The following is a 25,704-nucleotide window of genomic DNA, read 5'->3' as shown; positions in this document are numbered from 1 at the left end:
GAATCAGATCCTGGCATGTGACAAATGCTCAATAAATGTTAGCTATTATTGTTACTGGGTAAACCTGTTCTCTTTTTCAACTTTTAAACTGGAGAAATTACAGCATCTATCATCTAGAACAAGGGTTGGTACACTTTTTCTGTAGAGGCCTAGGTAGTAGATATTTGAGGTTTGGCAGGCCCCACGATCTCTGTTGCAGTTACTAAATTCTGCTGTGGTAGTACAAAAGCAGGCATAAATGACATGTAAGTGAGTGAGCACGGCCAGTGTTCCAGTAAGACTTTACCTACAAAATCACACCAGGGACTGGATTTGGCTCTTGGTCAGAGCTTCCAAATCCCTGACCTTGGGTGTTGTGAAGAGTGCCTCTGTTAAATGAGATATGGCTCAGCACGGGGCCTGGCACAGAGTGCTCACTCCAAAAAAGGATTCCAATTAATTCATATATCTGATCTGAGATCTAGGCTTCATTCCTTCCTCCAGGGGAAGGAAAGCATCCATGAGGAAGACTCTTTAATAAAGGTGTCAATCAGCCTCATTCTCTGCCCAAAGTCAAAGCTAAAGGTTCATCTCCACACCCGGAGCCTGGCAGTGCCACCCCTCTCCCCTCCCCTGAGGACAGAGGTAAAATGCCACTCCATGGGGTATGATTAATTCTCTTGTCACACACTTCATCCCAGGGTGTTTTGCCATTTTCATCATCTGTCCCATGAAAATCAGGTTGTCCATCTGAACCGTGATGTGGGAAACCCATTTATATCTGTGGGGTCATTAGCAATGAACGTTTGCATCCTCACCTGCATTCACCTGGAGGCTTTATGATGTGGTTAAGGGAAAGAGAGAGAAAGAGAGACAGACCTGGGTTTGAACTCTGTCTGTTCAATATTGTAGTTATGCAATGTTGGACAAGCCACTTTCCTTCTCTAAGCTTTAGATTCATCATTTGTAAAATTGTGATTAAATCAGATAATACATATAAAGCCTCCAGCCCAGTATAACATATAGGAACTATTGAATTCCATTTTGCAAATAAGAAAATGAAGCTAAGTGGTAAAAGAGGCTCATTCAAGGACAGATAGCCGGAGATTGGCCTCAGATAAGGATCTCTGACTCTGGCTCGAAGCTGGTTGTCACCATGCCCCACCCCCTGGCCACTTCCTGGGATGCCGGCCTCTTCAAGCCCGGACTGTGTTCCTTGTGCAGTGACTAAAGCTTTTGAAGAGTGTGACATCGCTGTCAGGCAGCTTGTAAGCCTGTGACCACTCATCTGTAGTGAGCTAAATAGTGCTCTTTCAAAATTCATATCCATCCGGAACCTCAGACCTTATTTAGAAAGAGTTTTTACAGAGGCAATTAAAATAAAGATTGAAATGAGATCATACTGGACCAGGGTGGGCCCTAAGTCCAACGAGACAGAAAAGGACAGAGGTCTCACCGAGCTACAGGGAAGAAGGCCGTGTGAAAGGAAGGCAGAGGTTGGAGCAGTGCTGCCGCAAGCCAAAGATGGCAAGAGCCACCAGGGTCTGGAAGAAGCAAGGAAGGATCCTCCCGTAGAAACTTTGGAGGCAGTGTGGCCCTGCTGACACCTTGATTTGGGACTTAGGCCTCCAGAACTCTCAAGGGGGAGTGTTTTAGCCACTTGTTTTGTGATGATTTGTTACAGCAGCCCTAGGACTCACAGATGTGAATGAATAGGGATATTGGGCTTGGAATGCTTGCATGACAAAGGATGCTGGTGATGAGGCAAGGAGCGTGCATTTTGGAGGCAGGCATGCACTCAGCTTTGAGCTTTTGTTTCCTTTTGTAAAAAAAGAGAACATCCTTTTCATGCTGGCTTGTATCGAGGATAAAGAGATGGCATGGTGGAGTGGGCTCAGTGGTGATAACGAAGATAATGGTAACTGCGCACTGAGCATGGTGTGCCTCTGTTAATCCAGTTCTCACGCTGCCCTGGGAGCTGGGTCTCAGTATCCTCATATTACAGAGGATGAAACTGAGTCACGAGAGGCTGACTCACTGTCCAAGGCCACATAGCTGGTACAGGGCAGAGCTGAGACTCAGACCCAGGCCACCTGATTTCAGAACACTCCCTACTTCCCATTCCTGTCACCACAACCCTATATTGCCCTGTGACCAGGGTTTTTGCTCCTTGAAGCTGTTCCTCCAGCATAGTTGGAGCCCAGTACACAGTAATGCTCAGTTAATATTAATGTTTTAATTATGTTTTTTTTCCTTTAGTCCTTCCTCGAGCCAGGACTTTTCATTGGTGGAGGGTGAGGCAGGTAGTGTGAGCTATGGAATGAATGTGTTGGGGGGTAGGAGATTGAAGGGTATGGAAATTTACCAAAAATCTGATGTCTAGTGAAGAACTCAGGGTCAGTAGTTTCCCACAATGACAAAGCAGTTGCCTGGGCTTTTGGGAGCGGGTCCTATTCTGAGCTCCAAGCAGGCAGGAGCTGGCTGAGGGAAGTCTGCAATTCACAGTGCCTGGGCAGGCATATTGGGCCAGGGCTCCAGGGTGTAGAAGGGAGAGAGGTTGAGAGAAAGCAGCTTTCCAGTGGATGACTGGGATGTAAACAAAAAGACAATGCCGGGTAGCAGAACCGAGGGGCCAGGTGTGAGAGGAGTGAGTCAGCAGGTGTAAGGGATGTGATTTGGCCTTAGAGTCGAGTGAGAAAATCCCCTCCCCTACATCTCTTTCTGTCCCTGGGAAAAGCATCCTTCACAACACAGGCATTTCCTCTGGAAATAAAGAAATCTCTTCAATGCACGCAGAGGTTTAGCTTTGACCATGCTCATCACAGGGCTGTTCATAGTGGGGGAAAACAGAAAACAACCTGTCTGCAGGTTGGAGGAGTGATTCATGATGCCGCCATAAATAGAAAACTACACAGCCTTTCTCACTGCTGCTGAGCAAGAACATCCAAGGACGTGCAGCAATGCTCATGATGTGTTGTCAGGTAATAAAATGTGAGACCCTAACTTTATACAGTGAAACAAAAAAAACAGACCTGCAAAATGATGAATTTATAGGGATATCATTGTATATGTGTGCATACCCTTATGTATATACACATATATTAACATTTGAAGCTACTAATATTTTGGTGTACAGATAAATAATTACATTTATTATTTGTTTCAAGTTTATACCTTTAAACATCAGTTTTATCCCTGCCCCTCCCTCCACTGGTAACCATCTCTGCTTTTTGTGAATTTGACTTTTTGGGATTCCACATATAAGTGGGATCGTATAGTACTTGTCTTTCTCTCTCTGACTTATCTCAATAAACATGTGCTGAAGGTCCATCCATGTTTTTGGCAGAATATCCTACTTTTCCATGGCTGAATAATATGTTGTTGTATGTGTGTGTACTGCATCCACTGATGAACAGTGAGGTTGTTTCCACACCTTGGCTACTGTGAATAATGCTGCAATAAACATGGGAGTGCATGAATTCACACAATGTTGTATGTCGGGTATCTTCAATTAAAAATGCATTAATTTTGACTGAGCATGTGTGTGTTTATATATCATACATATAGAGCATGTATTACCCTATATATGGGCATCCATTTATAATATATAATTATTTAAATTAATATATATATACTAATGTATAAATTAATATATGCACACATACACATTGGAAGAATATACACCAAAATGTTGATGGAAATACATAGTGTAAAATACACACATACACACACACTTATGTGAGGTCTGTCCAGAAAAAGCCCAGCCATTGTTAATATAATGAGAACGGTTTGCACGACATCGATGTAACTTGGCAGCCAAGGAGAGTGGACTGGAATGTGTATGTGTGAACAATGATGACTCCACTGTACTAGTCAGTGGAGGTAGACTCTGTTGAGTGAGCACATGTACTGCGTGGCCATTGCATTCAAAGTGACTGAGTGAGTAGAGCAATGAATCTGCATCACATTTTGCATTAAGCTTGAACATTCCTCTGCGGAAATAACTTGGATGATTCAGAAGGCCACAGCTATGGGCAACTGGTGATTGGCAGCTTTATCACAACCATGTGCCCACTCCTGCATCACAGCTTGTGCGGTGTTTTTTCCCGAAACATCAAATCACCCAGGTGACTCAGCCCCACTACAGCCCAGACTTGGTGCCCTGTGACTTCTGGCTTTTCCAAAACTAAAACCACCTTTGAAAGGGAAGAGATTTTAGACTGTCGATGAGGTTAAGGAAATTACGATGGGGCAGCTGATGGCAATTGGGAGACTGTGTTAGGTCCCAAGGTGCTACTTTAAAAGGAACTGAGGCATCATTGTCCTATGTACAATGTTTCTTGTACCTTGTATCTTCTTCAATATATGTTTTCTATTTTTCGTATTACATGACTGGATACCTTCTGTATAGATGATATATATGTGTGCATATGTGTACACACATATATGTATATATGTGTGCACACACACATACCATATTTTGCCATGTATGATGTATACTTTTTGTCTAAATTTTTTAGGGGAAAATGAGGATGCACATTATACATAGGTATAATCATTACATACCATGGGTATAAAAATGGGTGTAATAATCCCATATACAGTACACACAAAAACATGGGTGCATATTATACATGGCAAAATATGGTGGGTGTGTATACACACATACATACACATATGTATATATACTGTTATGGACTGCATATCTATGCCCTTTACCTTAATTCATATATTGAAGCCCTAATACCCAGTATGGCTGATTTAAGGTTAAAGGAAATTATAAGGATGGGGCCCTGATTGTATAGGATTTGTGTCCTTCTAAGAAGAGATTCCAGAGCACTCTCTCTCTCTGTGCATAAAGAAGGGGCCACGTGAGGCCATGGCAAGCAGGGGCTGTCTACAAGCCAGGAAGAGAGCTCTCGTCAGAAACTGACCCTGCCAGGCCTGATCTGGGACTTTCAGCCTCCAGAGCTGTGAGAAAATAAATGTTCTTTAAGCTGCCCAGCCTCTGGTATTTTATTATGGTAGCCCAAGCAAACTAATACCCATGCATATATGCAGATATATAGTATCTTTCTCTATAAATATGATCATGTATATGTGGTAATATATATGGTTATAGATATGTTTTTTACATATGGCAGTATATATGCTAACTCTGTAACTATAAGCCAGACAGAAAGAATGTCCATTAACATGTGGGTGGCGGTTCTCTCTGGGTAGTGTGGATATGGACTTTTTACCTTGTTCTTTTTTGCCAATCTGTATTATCCGAATTTCCTACAACAAACGTATTATTTCATATTGCTATTACTTACATTTCTTAGTATTTCTATAAGATAACAAGTAATAGTGTTACTATAAAATAATTATTATAAAACTTTCTTCTGTCTAAAGTTGAACTTGGTCTTAGAGGCTAGGACAGGGCAAAGTGACCGTGGTCAAGGGGAACAGAGGCTCAAGAAGAGCTGGGAACAGTCAGGGGCTGTCAAGGCCACCCGGACAATCCTGAGCAGGTTTTGGTGAGCCCACCTGAGCCTCTGCTTGCCATCGTACGTACCGCGGTTCCCACAGAAAATGCGTTTTCCGGTACCCAGAGGGCTTTCTCACACACGTTTGCAGTGCAGTCTGAGACCCGTCTGCTTTGGCCATGGATGAAGGTCACTGGATCGAGTCTGTTCCCCAGAATGAGGGAATTCTTGCAAACCCGTGCAGACTCAGGGGCCTGACACCTGCGTTTTGTGTCTCCCACACAGGTCAGTTGGACATCATCTCCATGGCAGAGACAACCATGATGCCGGAGGAGATTGAACTGGAGATGGCGAAAATCCAGCGTCTCCGGGAAGTTTTGGTTCGACGGGAGTCAGAGCTCAGGTTTATGTGAGTGTCGGAGGGAGCGGCCAAGAAAAGGAAGGGGTTTCAGACAGAGGATATCTGAGAATCTAACATTTACTGTTTATTACTGTGTGTCAGGCACTGTGATAAAGACATTAGGTACATTTTTTAAAAAAATCTCATTTAATTCTCACTACTGCCTAGAGAAGTAGGTATCATTGTTTTGTGTTTTATGATAGTCAGGATTGAATTCAGGTCGGCCTGGCGGCAAAGCCTAAGCTCTCTCTGTCACGACTGTGAAGAGAAATGTAAGGAGACAGAAACAGCGCCAGAGGTGGCACCCACTCTGTGTTAGGCTAGACCTGAGTTGAAAAAAAAAAAAGAGCTGGACAAGAGCAGTTTACTTAGCCTCTCTGAGCTTCAGTTCCTTCATTTGCAAAGTTGGGGAAAATAATGACGCCTCTTTTCTGGGGTCAACCTCAGAATCACATGACTTGAAAATCTGTTGTCTACAGAGCAGCACATTCCTGGGGAATTACAGGTTGTCTTTCAAGAGAAACTAATTTTTAAAATTGAGCACTTGAAGATAAACTGAGAGTTTAAAAACAAAACAAAACAAAACCAGACGATTTAAGCAGAAAATTTTCTATATTGCCTGTCAACTCCCAACACAAACTCCACTTGAAGAAGCAGCAACATCACACCCTCCGCGCATGCACTAAGCATGTCTCACACATTCTATCACTGATTTCTCTCAACTCCGTGAGGCTGGTTATAAGATAAACCCATTCTGCAGATGAGTAGGCTGAGGCTCAGGGAAGTTAACTTGCTCAGAGCCTCCCAGCTAGTAAATGGGAAGATGGGGGTGGTTAGGAGTTAGACCCAACCCCTCCTGCTTTCAAAACCCGTATTCTCACAGCTGCATTATATGACCTCCCTCACCCAATGAAATGGACTGCAGTATTAACAACTGCCATATATGTAGCTCTCTGCACGGGCCAGACCCTGTGCTGAGAGCACATGCACAGTCCCTCTCACAGGAGTCCTAGAGGAAGGTTCTAGAACATCTTCCACTTTACAGGTAAGAGGCATCCTCCCTTTCATCTGGGAATAAAATAACCAATACATAAGGGTTTAGAAACAATCCTTCTGTCCCCATGGTTGTTTTTTAATAAAAGAATTTGAAGTATTGTATGTGCGGGAGAAATATCAACTAGACCACATGTTCTATTAAGTCAGGCAACCGAGGTTGCCAAGACTGGACATAATGACTCTGAGATGCCTGGGCATTACCCAGGTCAAAATCAGTGGCAGGAAGTTTTGCTTCTGAGTGTGAAGTGTAGGGAAAAACACTGAACTAGAAATACAGACTCGGGGCTCACCTGCATCTCAGCAGTTGCTGAATTCAAGTAATGGACACAGTCACCCCGCACAACAAACAGTGACAATCCAAGTGTAGGATCTGGGAAAATGCTGAAGTCCCCATGCTGCTCTTCCATATGGATGATGTTGCACTGAAGGGCCCACCAACTGTCAGAGTTTTGGTGAACGTGGAATAATTGAAAGTTCAGTGGCAACAAGGTTTGGGATTATCATAGTCTGTAAGTAATACATACCGTATGTGTGAAAATTAAAAGTCTGCCTCTGTTTTATCTTTACTAATTTATGGAAGTGACCTGTGTTAATAGGGTTGGTTTTTATTAATTCTGGTGAATAGTTTTATGACTGTTCTTTTATTTATATATAAACATCCATAGGAAGTATGGATTCCCTCTTATAGAAGATGATTAAATTAGTGTCTGGGTCTTGCTTTTGCATCTGTTTTTTATTTTTCTGTTTCCAGTTTTTTACTTTTTCGGTTCTCAAAGAGTATAGTATTTATGTTCTGTTCTAAAACGGTAACAAAGGTACTGTTCTTAAGTCCAGATTGTTTCTAACATCAAAACCATATCACTGAAGCCCTGACTGGTGTAGCTCAGTGGGTTTGGCATTGTGCCTCAAGAAAAAGGTTGCAGGTTTGATTCCTGGTCAGGGCATATGCCTGGGTTGTGGGCCAGGTTCCCGGTTGGGGGCATGTGAAAGGCAACTGTTTGATGTTTCTCTTGCACTATGATGTTTCCCTCCCTCTTTCCCTCTCCCTACTCTCTCTAAAAAATAAATAAAATCTTTTAAAAAGCTCATCATGGGCATTTAAATACCTTCCCTGCATTTTAAAAGGAAGGCAGAGAACATGAATTCTGCTTTAAGTTACAGAAACCTGCAAGTGCTTAATAGGGCCATAGATTGCTTTTGCTGCTGCAGGAACAAAGGCTGTCTCTTTGCATTTATTGACTTTTGCATTGTGTGTGTGAGTATGCAGACACCATGCCAGCATTAACATGCCTAGCACATAGCTAGTGCTCAATGACAGAAATAGCTAACATGTAAGCTCTAGCTCTGGGACAAGCACTGTACTAAAGCTCTTGGCTTGTGACCTCACTGAATTTCCCCATCATGCCCATGAGTCTAACCACTTAGGGACAAATGTCAACAGTAGATGTTTGAATAAATCAAATTATCTAAAGGACACAGAAGGTTCTGGCTGGTATGGCTCAGTGGATTGGGTGTTGGCTTGTGAACCAAAGGGTCCCCGGTTCAATTCCCTGTCAGGGTATGTGCCTGAGTTGTGGGCCAGGTCAGGTCCCCAGTGGGAGCACACGAGAAGCAACCATGCACTGATGTTTCTCTCCCCCTCTCTCTCTCCCTTCCCACCTGTCTAAATAAATAAATAAAATCTTTATAAAAAAAATAAAGGACACAGAAGGATGTCCATGTGGCCAGGATATAGAAAAGGGCTTGGAGACATTCTCCAGGGCAGTGGCCAGCTTCCAGGCACCTGGAGTCTCCCTAGCAGCCCACGGGCAGCAGTGAATGATGATGATGCCCCCACTACCCAGGTCCAGCCTGATATAGTATGTAGCCTTGCCTGGCGGTACACCCACCTCATCAATCTCAGAGGTGCATGATGGACTCTAAGATGGCCGGGGTAGAGATCACAGCCCATTTAGACCGCGACAAAAGCCTCATCCATCACCCTTGGCTTCCCAGAGTAACAAGGCTGGGTGTGGGCGATTCTTGAATTCAGTTCCCTGGATATTTCTTACCATGTAGGTGGGTCTTATTCTTTTTTCCATTTTAGAGAAGAGGGAGTTAGAGGATAAGAAATTTTCCCAAGGTTGCATTAGCTAGTAAGTACCAAGCTAGAATGCAGTCTGACTCCAGAGTATTTATTAAATGAGTGAATGAGGGGTGGAAGGAAGAAAGAAAGGAAGGAGGGAGGGAGGGAGGAAGGGAGGGAGGGAGGAAGGGAGGGAGGGAGGGAGGGAGGGAGGGAGGGAGGAAAGATGGAAGAAAGGAAGCTCTGAACTTATCTACCCAGATAATTTCTTAAAGAATACAAGATCCATGAAGGGAGGAATTTTATCCATCTTCCTCACTGTTGTATTTCCCAGGATATTGAACAGTACCTGGCACTTATTAAGCAATTGATATTTGTTGATTGTGCAATAAATTTTTCTTTCACACTCTATTCTTACCCCAACAACTTCCTTTTACACTCCAGCATGTGTGCGCACACACACACAACCCTTGTCATAGAGTAAAGAGGAGAAATAGAATTTCAGACTGTACTAAGTATTTGCTGGCTCCAATGAGTGACAGAAATGTGACAGCCCTTGGCTAAAACAGTCCCAGTGACTGCAGCTGTAATAACTGAGATGAGATTGGTTTTGTCGTACCTGCTCTGAAGTCATCACGTTAATATTCATCAGCTCCCATAGAGACTGTGTGAGTCAGACCATATTTCATGGTTGAGGGTGTCTTCTCACTTTTGCAGTCTCCTGCTGTGTCAACTCTTTTAAGAATGGGTCTGATGGCTGCTTCCCCAACACACCCAGTGTTTAGCATTATTCTTTCATGAGTTTCCCTTTTCTGGCCTTATCCTTTCCTCTGGGACTTGCAGCCTCTGACGATTTTCCATGTCCTTGTCAGAACTGTAAGGAAATAGAAGAGGGTTATTTCCCCATTCCTAGGGAACAGGCTGAACTCTTGAGAAGTGGGGTCGGGGGTCATCCTGGCTCTCCCACGTCCTTGGCCTGTGACCTTGGGCACATGACAGAGTGCTAAGTAATGCTGTTTACCAAGGGTACATATTCTTCCTGTGTAGTGTAAATTAGCTCACTTAAGTTTAGTTAACTGAGTTGTCACAAGAGCCCTGAGGGAGTGGGCTCTATTTCTTCTACTCTATGGGTAAGGAAACCGAGGTTAAGAAGTAAAAATAGCTTGTTTGGGGTCACCAGCTAGTATAAAGGAGAACTAGGATTTGAACCCCAGGTGTCTGTCCCAGAGGCAGAACACTTAACCCTAGTTTATTATCTTTATTCCCAACAGAAGGACCCCTTTTGTCCAGCTCTTCTAGAATGCACAAACTCCTGGTTAGATGTCCACAATCCTGCAGTCTCACATCGGGTTTTGTCTTATTCCAGCATCTTGAATTAAGTGTAGTGGAAATGAAGAGGATTCTACTGAATATGGCTTAGGACTGTTATATACCCTTTTTCTGGAGATAAGTGATTTGTTTGGAGCCTAAAACAATGAGCTCCAATTTGGAAAGTTAAGGTTTGCTGTAGTGTCCTATTCCTACAGAGGTTCTCGGGGACCACAACAGTCAACATTTATTGAGCCCTTACTGGGCCCAGCCCTGTGCTAAACCCCTCACGCACATTTTATATAACTCATAGAAGGTGCTCTTTAATGGAAGGACAAATTAGGAGCACCTGCAGCATGCCCACTTGCCCTGGATGAGGCCCTCGAGGTCAGGTTGAGAGGAGGGTTATGTGTGACCCGAGTTGGCACATGTCTGCACTCTGCACACACAGTGCATTTTCTCTCCTTGTCTTTCCTTCACTTGTCCTCTGGTTTCCAAGTTGCTAAATGGTATTTAGAGCTCTCCCTCTTGAAGTGTGGAAATTTTATGAGCTTCATTTGAATGACTCAATAAACCCTCAGTATCACAAAACTACCGCCAGTAATAGGCGTCAAATGTCCAGGAGATAAAGCTTGATGCCTGCTTTGCTCCCTCCTTGACCCTCCTGCACACCCACCTCCTGGTCCCTCCCACGGCTGCCCCATCTCTGTGCTTCTCACCATCCTGTCCTTTGGAGTCTGTCAACAACCTCAGAAGCATTTTCTCACCCTAATTCCAGCACTGAATCACGCCATTAGCTTTTCATAACTCCCCCTGCAGTTGCCCGCCTCAGCTCTTCTGCATCCTCTCCATATCCTGGTCCTGCTGTTTATCTGGGTTGCAGATAATTAGGAATCTTTGGCCTCTGAACGGCAGTGGGAGGTGGTTATCTTCATTTTATACCCGCTTGCTGGATTTTCATAAAAGGGATAGTGTACGCTCTTATTCAGCTTGCTCTTGGCAGTGGTGGCTTTTAATCCATGAGTCTGAACTGCCTCTGGCAGGGGAGATGGGTTAATTCATTTTATCAAGAAGTACAAAGTGTGGTGAAGAGGTCAGGCCCCACCTAGAACCTGGCAGAGATTTAGGGTGGGGTGGTAGAAAGTGCCTGAGTTGTGAATAGCAGGCTTTCAAATACTTGCTATGCTGAAGAGAGTTCTAAGGGTTTAACATGCATTGATTCACTTAATACTCAGTGCCACCATCTAAGACAACACATTTTCATCTTGTAGATGAGGAAACTGAGGCAGAGAGTGGTCAGTAACTTACTCAGGTTCCATTAAATAGCAGACAGTGCTATCACCCAGGTAATCTGGGTCCAGAGTCCATGATCTCAGCCTCCATGCTACCGAGTCTCTCAACTGGTTTTCAGTTCCAGTTCTTCTCACTAACTACGTGGCCTGGAGCAAATCTTTTGCTCTGTTCCAGCTTCAGTTTTACCCATCTGTATAGTGGGACAAATTGTTTCCCTGGCAGCATTGCAGCAAGAGATGAAAAGAGAAGACTCATGAAAGGAGGTGGTTCTTTTCTAGGAAGTAAGCAAATCAAAATTTCCTTCTTTTTAACTGTTAACTCTGTGCTTTGAGGGAGAGTAGGGGGTCACGGGGGCTTAGTCATAGCCAGAGAAATCCCAGAAAATGCTCCTCTCCTGAGAAGCTGAGGAGTGGCTCTCTACCATCAAGTCCAATTCTACCCTGTGGCCCTGACTTTATTACAATATTATTTAAACTTTTTTATACACTTGCATTTTTCTTTTTCCTTTAATGATCTGATAATTCTGAAGTCTGTTAGAAAAAGCTTCAAACCAGGGGCAAAATGAAACATGTGTGTTTCTGGAACTTGACACCTCTCAGCCACATGCGGGTGTTCTGAGTCACACCAGTTGCACTCTGGGTTTTAAATAGCATCTCCTTAGAACAGGTCGTCATTGCCAGAGCCTCTGTACATATCAGGTGGGAAGTGATGCCTTTAATTGTAAAAATCTAAAAAGCAATTTGTTTTGGACAAAATATACAATATATTTGGAGAGGAGGGAAGCCTCAAGAGAAGAGGAAAGTGTTGGAGAGATAGAAGAAAGGCCCTCCTAGCCCTGGCTGGCGTAGCTCAGTGGATTGAGCGCGGGCCTGCGAACCAGAGTATCGCGGTTCGATTCCCAGTCAGGGCACATGCCTGGGTTGCAGGCCAGTGCCCAGCAGGGAACACATCAGAGGCAACCGTACATTGATATTTCTCTCCCACTCTTTCTCCTTCCCTTCCCCTCTCTCAAAAAATAAATAAATAAAATATTAAAAAAAAAAAAAAAAGAAAGGCCCTCCTGAATGTCTAAGCATACTGGGAGGTAGGGATGAGGTGGGAATCTGGGCTGATGAAAGGGAGAAAGACATGTCCCCCGCTGGACAAGCTTCTGCTGTTCCAACTTGCCTTTTGCACTCAGAACAAGCTTCAAGAAAGGAGATTCTTCTCTCTGGGAGCTCTGTCTTACTATAAATGTATTACATTCTCTTGACTCCAAGGATCTCCTCTGAAACTCCTGGGTTCTGGTGATCCGCGTTCATATTAGGCTCTTGTGATGCTCAATATTGTGTCAACTTGACTGGGTCATGGGGTGTTCAGACATTTAGCCAAATGTTAGTCTGGGTGAGTCTATGAAATGTTTCTGAGTGAAATTAACATTTGGACCTGTAGACTGAGAAAAAGGCAGATTGCCCTTTCCAGCGTGGGTGGGCCTCATCCAATCAGCTGAAGACCTGAATATAACAAAAAGGCTGAGTAAGAGGGAATTTTGCCTGCCTGACTGCTGAGCTAGAACATCCATCCTTCCTGCTTTTGGACTTGAACTGAAAAATTGCCTCCTCTTGGGTCTTGAACCTGCTGGCTTTGGACTAAAATTTACATCATCCTCTCTCTTGTATCTTCAGCTTGCCAGCTGGAGATCTTGGGACTTCTCCTTAATCCTGTGAGCCTCTGTAATCCTGTGAGTCAATTCCTGATAACAATATATATATATATAGAGAGATATATATATCTCTAGAGATATATAGATATATATGTATTATATATACACATGGATATCTATATCTATATCTATATCTGTATCTATATCTATATCTATCCTCTTGGTTCTATTTCTCTAGAGAACCCTAACTAATACAGTCCTATTTATTCTCAGAAATTTCCATCTGAATACTTCATTTGTCTAGCAAAGACATTAATCTCTTCCCAGTGATTAAGATAAAGGGAAATTGGCTCACTGCTTTGGTAAAACAGTTTGGGCACTTCATTATCTAGTAAAGATGAACATATTCTTACTTTATATCCAGGAGTTTCTTTCCTATGTATTTCCTAAAACTGGTTTGTATAATGGGATAAGTACTAACCTCATGTGTCTATTTCAATTTAAATTAAGTGAAATTTTAAAAGCAGTCCTTCAGTAGTCCTAGCCACATTTCAAGTGTTCATTTGTCAGTTGTGGTTAGTGGGCACCCACAGGAAAGCTCACATTTTTGTAGACCATTTTCACCATCACAGCAAATTCTATCGGGCATCATTTCTCTGAAGCAACTCTCACACATGAACATCAGGAAGCATATTCTGGAAATTTCATAACTGCAAAAAACTCGAAATTCAAATATTCATCAGCATTAGAAAAGGACAAATCAGTTGTGGTCTAGGCATACCATGGAATACTATGGAACAGTGAAAAATGAGCAGACTGTGGGGATTAACATGGATGAACCTCAAAACCAAGATGTTGAGCAAAAAATTATATAAAGGTCAAATATGCAAAACTAACAAATATAATTGTGCAGGCATTCATATAGGGATGCATAACTTTACAAATTAAAAGCATTAGCGCGAACAGCATAGGGCTTACCTCTGAGGGAATGAGAAAAATATAGGGGGATGGAGTATACCAGAGTTTCTAAGGGGTATATACAGGTTGTTACTTAAGCTGGGTGATGGAAATGCAACTGTTTATTGTTTTATAAGCTGTATGTATATATTTTATGCACACTTTTTAATATAGTTCACAAACACATGCACACAAACACAAACACACTCATACAGGCATGGGAAAAAGTAGGTTTACAGCCGTTTGCATGGAAAATAATACAACAATTAACAAATGATACAAGGCAACCGCACATTGATGTTTCACTCCCTCTCTTTCTCCCTTCCTTTCTCTGAATATAAATACATAAAAATCTTTAAAAAAAGAATAAACTGTTTTGTATGCTTACAACTGTCAACCTACTTTTTTTCCCCACTCCTGTATTTCTTCCAATGTTTTTGTTGTGATAAAATACACCTAACACAACATTTACCACTGGAACCACTTTAGTGCATAGTTCATTGGTATCAAGAACATTTGTAATGTTGCGCAACCATCACCACTGTCCATTTTCAGAATTCTTTTCAACTTACAAAACTGAAACGGTACTGATTAATCATTTCCCTCTTCCCCAGCCCTTGGTGACCACCGTTCTGCCTGCTGTCTCTGTGAACGGGACTACTCTATGTACTTCACAGAAGTGAAATCATACAGTGTTTATCTTTTTGAACACAAACACATTTTTAAGAGAAAAATGCTAAGGGGAAGTTTGTGATATATGATACCTTCACTGATGTGTCTCAGGTACATCAAACTCAGCATGTCCAAGTCCAAGCTTTCCCTTCTCCCCACCCCCCTTCCCTCCAAATTTAGCTCAGCAAATGACTCAGCACTACAATCTCTACCCATTTAAACCCCAGATTACAAGATTAGATGCCATTCTTGACCCCTCTCAATTTGCCACCTGGCAGATTCCATCCACCCAAATTGGGTCAGTTTTAGCTTCTAAAACAGTTTCTCACGGCCCACTTTTCTCCATCTGTGTGGCTGCCACCCGATTCCACGTTCCAATCACTGTCTTTAATCTCAAGCGCCTCCTTGCTGCCCTCCAAGCCAAGGGGGGACATGGCAGCCAGAAGGAGCTTCTCAAAATGCATATTAGACCACAGCTCCCAGTTCTAAACACATTCCAGAATTTGTTAATATGATGAAGCCTATGAGGTTCTTTCTGCCTGGTCCATTCCTACCTGTTCTCTCCTCTTATGTTCTTCACCCATTTTTTACTCATAGACCCCGCCCCTGCTCTCCACCCTCATGGGTCCCCCACCTTCCAGGCCCCTCCTACCATTTGGGATCTTTTTGTCCCTGCTGTTCCCTCTGCCTGTGCCCCCTCCTCCGGCCCAACCTCTTTGCCTGGTTCCCTTTCTCTCTCCCTGCAGGACCCAGATCCAAGGACATTTCCAAGGGGAAGCCTTCCCAGCACTTCCCAGTGTGTGTCCTCTCCTGTCTTCGTAACCATGATCTTTTCCTTAAAAGCCTTTCCCTCCATTTATAAATCTATGTTCATTGGTGTATGTGGTCAACATTTGTCTCACTAGATGCTGGCTTTGAGGAGGGCAAACGCTGAGCTGTGTTCACTCCCAACGATGTCGACAGCACCCAGCACATGGCCAAACTCAGAGGAGGTGGTCCGTGAATATTTACCTAATAAATGAGCAACAGTCATTTTCTTGCTTTTCCAGGCTCTGACCTATTGTGAGGGTTCTCCTGGAGCTGGCTGATCTGGGTATCGAGAGTTGCCTGGCCCTCTGATGGTTAGGGTCGATTGTGGGTCGTCCACAGTGTTCTCACAGCGACAGCACAACATAGCAGCTTGCATAGTAGACACTTCACTGAGTCTGTGAGTTTTCTGCGGCTGCTCTAACAAGCTACCACAAAGCTGGTGTCTTAAAATAACACACACTCTCTTCTAGTTCTGGAGGCCAGAAGTCTGAAATTGGTTTAACCGACATCCAGGTGTCTGTGGGACCAGGTTCCCTTCTGGAGGCTTGATCTTTCCAGAATCTAGAGCTGTGTTTCTTGCATTTCCTGGCTTGTGGTCCCTTCCTCTGTCTTAGAGATAGCAGAATGAAGTCTCCAAATCTCTCTCTCTGCTCATATCATCACGTCCCCTTCTCTCTTCTGTGTCAAAACTCCCTCTGTCTTCCTCTCATGAGGACACTTGTGATTACATTTAGGGCCCACCTGAATAATCCAGGGTACTCTCCCACATCAAGTTCCTTAATTTAATCACCCCCTCAAAGTCACTTTTTTCCATATAACATATTCACAGATTCCAGGGATGAGGGCACAGATATCTTTGAGAGACATTGTTCAGCTGACCACAGTGGCTACTCAATTCATTTACTGGCCAAGACCAGAGCTGGACTCCCAGTGACAGTGACAGAGATGGCCACTGCAAAGAGCAGACACATGTAGAGAACAATCATTGCTTCATCTCATGCTGAGCTATCATCATTCTTTGAACTTTCCCAAAGAAAAAGCAGAGACAGAGACAGCGAGAGAGAGAGAGAGAGAGAGAGAGAGAGAGAGAGAGAGAGAGACTCAATATGCGTGTACAGGGACCCGACTGCTTGCTTCTGGAAAATTTCTGACTTCAGTGAGAGACTTGTTCGTATCACTTCACAGTCTCAATTGAGAGCTCAGCTTTTTGCTCTGTGCTTAGTCCAGAATCAGATAATGCTTGGCTGGGCCTCATTCCCACATTTCCCTTCAGATAAGAACCAGCTCTGTCTCGATAGTTCTGGGACAGGATGCTCAAAGAGAAATGGGAGGGGGGAAGATATAAATAATTTGGCAGCGATGCCTTGGTGTTTTGGATCTACATAAGCGTAGCTGGCCCTAGTCACTCATTAAGACAATATCCTGATTTACATCTTTCACATTATTTAGTTGGCTGTTCTTCATTAAGTGATCAGTTACATAGTTGTTTTTTTTTCTCTTGGAATTCTGGCCCACTCTTGGCCTCTGTCTTCAGCCTCCTAAAATCCTCAGGGGTTTTGAATCTGATTAGGTCGATCTAAGACATTTCTGGTTGGGTTCTGCCAAGGGCAGGACAGCCTGTTTTTTCATTACTGGATGTCCTGGTCTTTGACAGGGTTGCTTTCTGATAAAAAGAGAAAACTTCCCATGCTCCATATTAGATTACATTTACATTTGAATTCTTGCTCCGACTTTTACAGGCGCTGCAATCTCAGACAAATAAAGTACCTTCACCTCTCTGAGCCTCAGTTGCCTCATCTATCAAATGGGAATGCATGCAATATCTCAAGGAGTAGTTGTGAGGAATAAGAGATCATGTATATCAAGTGCCTGCCACAATGTGACTGCTCATTATATATTCCTTTCTTTCAAGAAGAAATTGAGTTTGGAAATTAACAAATGCATTGGTAACAGCAGACATTGGGCCCAGGCTCTTGACTTTTGGTAGTAGGTTACTTATTTTGCAGAAGGAACATAGGAGAAGGGAAGAGACTGAAGGGTGGTGTGAAGACCTCTCCCATGACAAGGACGTAGGACTGGAGAGGAGAAGTCTCAAAGGGCACAGGAGATCTCTCGTGAAACAGCGAAGGGTTGCTGTGTAGAAGAGGGAATTTGTTCCTTTTATGTGGAACCAGAGCAGATGCCACAGTGAGTCAGATTCCTATCTCCTCATAAGAGAGGCCTTTCCAAATACTTGGAGCTTTAAAAGGTTGGAATCTTGGGATGTAATGAGTTTTCCTACCTGGGAATATTTGAGCATTTATTTATTCCTTCATTCAATAAGCATCTATGGTAGGATTACCATGTGCCAGGTCCAGGGAATGGAGCAATGAACAGTACAGGTGAAGGCTCTGCCCCACTGGTGTCCAGGAGAGGAGACAAAGCTGGATGACTTCTGTGTGATAGATGGAAGCTTCAGATGGACAGTGAGGTAGGAGAACAGGAGCTGAGATATTATGGTCAGTTCTTAAAGTCATTGTCATTATTATTTTATCTAATATCTCTTGAGCTCTTGCATGTGCCAAATACAATGCTTAATTTTTATATGGATCTCCTGATTTCATCCTCATAGTAGATATTATTGTGAGCCACATTTGACAGATGAAGAAATTGAATTTCACAGATATTGAGAGACTTTCCCAAATATCACGCCAGCTAAGAATTAGTAGGGCTGGGATTCTAGCTCCAGCAGCTGACCCCAGGGCTTGGCTTTGCTGTGTTCATCTGGTGCCAGTCATTACCTCCCTACCCACTGCTCCTCCTTAGAGAGTCAGCAGTGGGGTATGAGGGGTTTTAACCTTTCTCACTCACACTTTTCCTCCAGGCCAGACCTGATTGGTCCAGATTGGTTCAGTCTGGGCCAATCAGAGGCTGTCTCCTGGGCTACAAAGAGATCGGGACAGTTAAGTGTTGGGAGATTTGCAAACCAAAGACTGTGGATGAGCAGAGAAAGCTGTCTTTGGAGGGAAGGAAATGAATAGCACATCTGCTTTAGGACTAGCAAACAAGAGAGACGTGGCCCCCCAAAGCAGAGAATGAATCTGGCCATGACACTTCTGTTCCAGTCCCCAAGCAGCCCAGGTGAACTATGCCTATCCACAAGACACTGTTGAGTATAAGACAAGACCCTCTCCAGACCTTTGGAGAAATGCTTCCCACCCATGTTGCCACAACCTGGGGAAATCCAAATCCACCACTAAAATGTCTGTGAATTTCCAGGGGGTTCCATTCTCAGGCTTTCTCTGCTTCTAAGCCTGGTTTCCTGGGCTCTGTACCCTACTTCGTGTGGGTATGAAATTCATATGCTTTACCAGTTTCCATGGCAGCAAAATAACATAAAGCGCTACGCTATCCCCACAGGTCAATTGAGGAGTCAGAACTAAGGACCACAGAAAGGATTTGTGTTGAGCTCTTCACAGCAAACAATTCTCAGATCCGCATTTGACATTTCTGGCTAACAAGGTCCTTTTTACCACCTTGTACCAAGACAGTTCCTTTTTTCTTTGCCTTTTTCCACCCACAGAGCCCAGTCTCACCACTCTCCTTGCTTTTCTTTATATCAGCTGTGTTACCTCATTCCAAGTAAGGCAGAGTCCTCTCCCTGCCTCATGCAGAGCAATTTCAATGGCACCAAAACTTCAATGGCACCAAAACTTTCTGGAACTCTCAGGAACACTACCCCAGCTGTTTGTCAAGGTATGATTTTAAGCAAAAATAATTTCTTCCCCAAGATGAATTCGGGTACCAGCTGTTAAGGTAATAACATTTACTCCCATTTTCTTATACCTTTACTAAACTATCTTTTCACTGAGTGAGCTTGAGTGGATTTCTGTTCCTTCTAATTTGTGCTGGAATATTCTATCAAAAACTTAGCTATGCTGAGGATTCTCTTTCCCAGAATCCCTTTCCTGTCTGGTCCAGGTTAAAGGTGGGCAATCTGGGAGGCAGAAGGGAAGCACCAGTGTTTACTCTTTGAGGGCACCTGGTCAGACTGGAGGTAACCAGACAGGACCACAGAGGTTCCAGCTTGTCCTCACTTTCTTTCCAGCCTGTCCTTCCACTTTCCATCCAGCTTGTCTTCCTGACCACCAGGTCTGATGACCAACAGCCACCCCCCATGTCTTCCAGACACTTGGCAAACTAGGCAACAGCCTCCCATAGATCTGTGCACCTGCTATCCCTCTGTAGTCCCACCTTGCTGGCTGCAGGTGCCTGACTTGTCCGAGCACCTGGCTGGTGACCGCTCTGTTCCTCCCATGACTGAGAAAGTCTAATTCCTACAGCTCACCCCTTGCCCCATAACTCTGGTGGTTCCACCTCCCTGACTGAACCCTGGATGACAGGAGCCAGAGACTGGAGGCTGTGAAACTTGCCCATTTTTCACTGCGTTGCCAGTTCTCCTGAGACTACTGGTTCTTAATTCTAACTCACCTGGAATCAAGCAATCACACTGGAATCACCTGGAGAGTTTGAAAAGAAAATGCTGATGCCTGGGTCTTACCCCAGGGTCTGATTTAATTGGTCCAGGGTGTGGCCTGGCCATTGAGAGTTTTCAAAGCTGTTGGGATTCTCCCCCAACCCCTATTGCACAGACATCCCCTAACCCAGGGAACCCCAACCCTCTGGGGCTGTGGACCTGTACCGGTCTGTGGCCTGTTAGGAGCCAGGATGCACAGCAGGAAAAATTGTCTTCCATGAAACCTGTCCCTGGTGCCAGAAAGGTTGGGGACCGCTGCCCTAACCTCTTCCCCAAATGAAGTAGAAGAATCCTGGTGTCCATCAGCTGCTTAGAGATGACTCATCGTATTTTCATAACACGTTTTTTTCCTTGATGCCAATTGGCCTCAGACAAAAGGTATAAAATCTGCCTTGTGTTGGCCTGTCTTCTGACACAGCAATAGGTACATCTTGCTCCATTAGGTTAGAATCGTGATCAGAATCAGAGTGAAATGTATGTTGTGGTCTCCTGTGGTGTATGAGAGTTCTGATGCCATCTGCTGTCTTCATTATCACATCCATCATCAAAATCTATATTTACCAAGAAAATTACAATGGTAAGCTTTGTGAGAGCTCATCCCCGGAAGTGAAATTTATTCAGCAATCGTTGCTTTTAATTTGCTCCATTTCAATTCTCCCGTTCTTGACCTCTGAAAACCAACACACTATCTCCTTTTTTATTTTTACTTTTTAAAGCAATCAAGTGAGGAAGCCAAGAGTTGGGAGACATGGAATTTCTGAGGTGCTTCACTGAGGAGTTTTGGGATTAGAATGTAATAATGAGGAAAGTGGTTCCAGAGCCAGACAGTGCAGAAATGTATTCCCAGCTCTAGAACTGAATTGCTGTAAAAACCTTAAGCTTCAGGTTTTGTACAAATGCTATAATATCAGTTCACACTTTATAGAGGTGGAGTGAATATTAAATGAAATAGTACAAGAAAATAACAAATAGTGCAAGTATAGATCCCAGCCCTTTATAAGTACACCCTATAAATTAGCCATGAGAATTCTTGGGTAAGTCTTTCTGCAACCTGTGAAAGAGTTTTGAAGCTAGAGTCTGAGCCAAGGCAAAAATTGTCCATTTATAGAATGAGATCTAAATTTCAAAGCAACACTTCAGAAAATGCCTGAATAAACTGACATTTTGGTTTGACATGAGGTTTCTCCAAATGGAGTTTGCGAGCTGTACCAGGTCATGAAAGGGGAACTCGGTACCTCCTTCCACCTGGAGGATGGAGGTTATCCTCTGCTAGTCCATCCATGTCTGCAAGTGTTTGCACTGCCTCTTAGTCTCTCTATAACTGGCCTTGAGTGGTTCTGGGGGAAAACTCCATCTGGTCCTAGGACGACTTAGAGTAGGCCTGCTTTACTCTGAGCTCACTCTGGTGATTCAGTTCAGGGAGTCTCGCCCAGGGCATCATTAATTGCCTGGAGGAGTCAGCCCTCGAACCATCTGTTGTCTGTCATCACTCTGGTTGTTTTCCCCTTTGGTCTCATTGAGCCATCTTGAGAAACCTTCAGTTCCTCTCTGCTTGCTGCCCTGACATAGTTAACCAGCAACAAGTCAGGGGATCCATGCTGTGGCTGAAAGAGGATTAGACTTGGAGGTGGCACCTGGCTGAGACTTGGCTGAGTGACCTTAGTTGGAACTGGAGTACATGCTGGGATGATTTTAGGTAGTACAATATTTGGGACAACATTAATTAAGAACTATATTCTTGTCTTTTAGTAGTATTTGTTTTGTTTACACACACATATATATACACATATATATATGTGTATATATATATATATATATATATATATATAGAGAGAGAGAGAGAGAGAGAGAGAGAGAAATATCAATGTGCTTGTTCCACTCATTTATACATTTGTTTGTTGATTCTTGTATGTGCCCTGACCAGGTATTGAACCTACAATTTTGGCATATTGGGATGACACTCTGACCAACTGAGCTACCTGGCCAGGATTTAATTTTATGTCTTTTAAGGAAAAATACTGGTTTTTCACCTATGGTGCTGTAAGAGGCTGTATATTTTAAATTTTTTACATAAAAAGTAGTCAATGTAAAGAAAAATATTGAATGAATAATAGTGGAGAGGGTATGAGATCTGGCAGACATTTCCAGAGTGATATGCAAATGCCTGATGATCAGGAAGCACTTACTTAGCCACACTGAGCCAGGGGCATGCGACTGCCATCTCTGGGGGGTGGTGGCAGATAGTAGGCACAGCCAGCGGCAGCACATAGGGTGATCAAGGGCTTTGCCTGTGAAAGAGTTAGTGTCCCAGCTGGGATGCTTTCAGCTGGGTGACCTTGGGCAAATTATTTAACTTTGAAGCTCTTTTGTGTGGTGTTTTCTGACACCACCGTCAGATGGCAAAACTAACACAATTTAGTAACAAGTCTGATGTCCTTGATCCCAGGGAAAACAATCCGTGAATCGGGGTAGTGCAGCGTTTCACAAACAGTGAAGCACTCTCCCTCAGGGATTCTGGGCAAGAGTGGGTTTTATAGAGCCTTAGGGTATGCAACATAGAAACAGGGCATGACTGGCCAGGGGATCTCCTTCTAAGGCTAGAAGGGCCTGTTTTCTAGGACCTTCTAAACTAGCCGAACTAGTTTAGAAGCTAAGCTAAACTAGCCGAAGCTGAGTTGGAGGATTGTGAAGCTGAGTTGGAGGATTGTGATTGGTGTATGTCAGATTTTTCTCAACAGGTGTTTTCTGTAATGCGGGCTAACATTTAAATTTAATTTTTTTAATTGATTGATTTTAGTTCCACTTATTTATGAATTCATTGGTTGATTCTTGTATGTGCCCTGACCAGGGATTGAACCCGCAGCCTTGGCATGTTGAGACAACTCTCTAACCAAATGAGCTACTAAACCAGGGCCTAAGCTCACTTAGGTTTAAATCTATGACTTGGGCTCAGCCACTGGGGTGGCTCTCATTTTGTGTGTCCTGATATACAAATGAACTTTATCACCACTCCTGACACCAGTGGTGATTTTCTTTTGACACTAAATATATGTTGCTCTTCCACATTAATGCTCTGATTCTCTGACACCAACTGGATATCCAATAATTTAGTTCAATTCTGATACCATCTACTTGGAGTTAAGTCTGATTTTGCAAGTTTCAGGGCTCACTCCCACAAGACTGCCCTCAGTTCAGATGCCAGTCTTAAGTCCTGGGCCACCCACATTTCTGTCCAACCAACTACAAATTCAGGGGTTCCCATGAATTTTAGATTTTATCCAGTAGAAATGCTAGCCCTAAAGGTAATGGTTCTATTGGTCTCAAGGCTGTTAACCAGCTTTCTTTTTAACCTAGCAATCTTATTTTAAGACTGTCATTAAAAAAGTGTCAATGAGGCGCTGGTTGGATTGAGCGCGGGCCTGCGAACCAGAGGATCGCGGTTCGATTCCCAGTCAGGGCACATGCCTGGGTTGCAGACCAGTTCCCTGCAGGCCAGTTCCTAGTAGGGAACGCACGAAAGGCAACCATACATTGATGTTTCTCTCCCTCTCTCCTTCCCCTCTAAAGATAAATAAATAAATAAAATATTTTTTTAAAAAAGTGTCAATGAATTCCGTTCCTTAAATGCTCTCTGGGAATGAGGTTTACCATCTTACTGGTTCCCTCATTAATGTCTTAAATTCTTTTTTTGACAGGTATTCATTATCTATTTATATGAGTCACATTTTTAAATTTTGAAAATATGCTTCAGCAAAATTGTCACAGCACCATGCAGAAGTTCAGCACGATCATAGAGATCATGGAGAACTTCTGTGTGCCAGGCCCTGTGCTGGGCACTGCGAGAGAAGACAAAAATGGGTAAGACTGGTCCCTAGAGTCAAGGTTCTCATAATTACTTACGGGGACATGAGAAGTAGATAAATTAGTTCCCCCGCTATGAGAAAGGGAAAAGCAGCCCCCGGCAGCCAGGAGCTAGCCCAGTACTCACAATGAGGCCAAAGTGTTCTTCTGTTGAACAATAATTTTGTCGATTGCCAACATCAGACAAGGCCATTCTGAGACTGCTCAATCAAGACAACAAGACAACGCCACAAGTGTATCTGAAAGCAAATAAGGACATGAACATTGCCTAGACAACAAAACCAAGCATCTCTATAACTTGGTCCATAATAGTGACTGCTGCTTCCTTACTGTGTTCTCATCACTATATAGGTGAGAATTATTAAAATGCCCTACTTTTAATCATCCCAAAGTGGGAAGAGAATCATCCCACTTTCTGGCAATATCCAATCCAGAGTAAATACCCTCTTCCTTTAATTCATCCCCCAAAACACTCAACACAAATTCCAATCTAATAATAAGTCATTTCTAACATTCTTTTACTGGTATCTTTCTGTGCGGAACTGAGTTAAGGGCCAAAAAGCCAGATACCAATTCATATATGGTGCTACAGGCTCACTAGAGTGACATAAGATGGAGAATATTGCCCCCATCAGCAGTTCCCTCAGAGAGAGGACTTGTGTGGCTGTCAGGATCTACTTGAGAGAGAGGCTTTTTTTGGTTGGTGTTCTTGGCTGCAAGCAACAGGAATCAACCCTGACTCAAGCAAAACAAAGAATTTACTGGAAAGCTAGTGGTGGGATAGGGGCCCCTAGAATCAAAGGGAGCCTGAAAGACCAGGTTTGGAAAGTAGGTAGGAATCAAGAGGGCTCCAGAGGGTGGGTCACAAGACCAATCTGTCCAGGATGCCATTATGAGTGTTGTTACACACCACAGATTCAGCTTCACCATCCTTTCATCCCTGTGTCATTAACTCATTGGTCAAGGTCTTGGGCAAGAGCTTCTTGTTGGCTGACCCTGAGGAAGAGGGTGTGCTTCCTTGTCTGACCTCCCTAATGACAACTGTCACAATGAGTGCTTCCCCAAGACTAGAGTTCGGGTACTGAGCACTGGAAAATTCCAACTGTAGCCCATTATAGGAGCAAGACCTCCCCCTCCCCAAGGGCCATGTGTGAATGACAGTAGGTGGTCTAACTATAGTGGGGTTTACTATCTGCAGAATTTTTGTTTTTTGGGAGAGGAATATGCCGAATTAGTGGGCTTCATAGTACAGAAAGGAGAGGCTCCTTGCTGCCTTAATAAGGACACCCACATCAGACTACTTGGATTGGTACCCACTCTTCACCATTTAACTAGTTGCATGATTCTGTTTGGGCCACTCAACCTCTTTGAGCTGCAGGGTCTTCATCTGTAAAACAGAGAGGATCACATAGTATGTACCTCAAAGGGTAGAATGACCCTTATGAGGAATAACTGAGATAATCTTTATAAAGCACCTATGCCTAGCAGATGGTAAATTCTGAATAAATCATAGCTAAAATCATCATTATCGTCACCATCACCATCATCATTATCACCACCACCAATGGTAATCTTTTTCTCACACAGTGCTCAGCTTTTCTTCTAAAAAAAAAGTTGAATAAGTATTTAAAGAATGTTAAAGACACACCCCCCAAGTTATCCCGCCTGTTAATT

At 43.4% G+C, this 25,704-nt stretch overlaps 1 protein-coding gene across 1 annotated transcript in view; it reads left to right on the top strand.

Moving 5' to 3' along the window:
* Window positions 1–25,704, top strand: part of BMERB1 (bMERB domain containing 1) — a 105,330-nt gene that overhangs the window by 54,042 nt on the left and 25,584 nt on the right. Inside the window, exon 2 of the mRNA XM_053672182.1 lies at window positions 5,736–5,859. Coding sequence (XP_053528157.1) covers window positions 5,736–5,859 — 124 coding nt within the window. The remainder of the gene's footprint in view (window positions 1–5,735; window positions 5,860–25,704) is intronic.

Source organism: Artibeus jamaicensis, unplaced genomic scaffold, assembly GCF_021234435.1.
Source record: "Artibeus jamaicensis isolate MK-2021 breed Jamaican fruit bat unplaced genomic scaffold, CSHL_Jam_final contig_729, whole genome shotgun sequence".
Taxonomy (NCBI): domain Eukaryota; kingdom Metazoa; phylum Chordata; class Mammalia; order Chiroptera; family Phyllostomidae; genus Artibeus; species Artibeus jamaicensis.
Note: the sequence above shows the minus strand (reverse complement) of the source record. Positions and strands in the feature narration are given on the sequence as shown.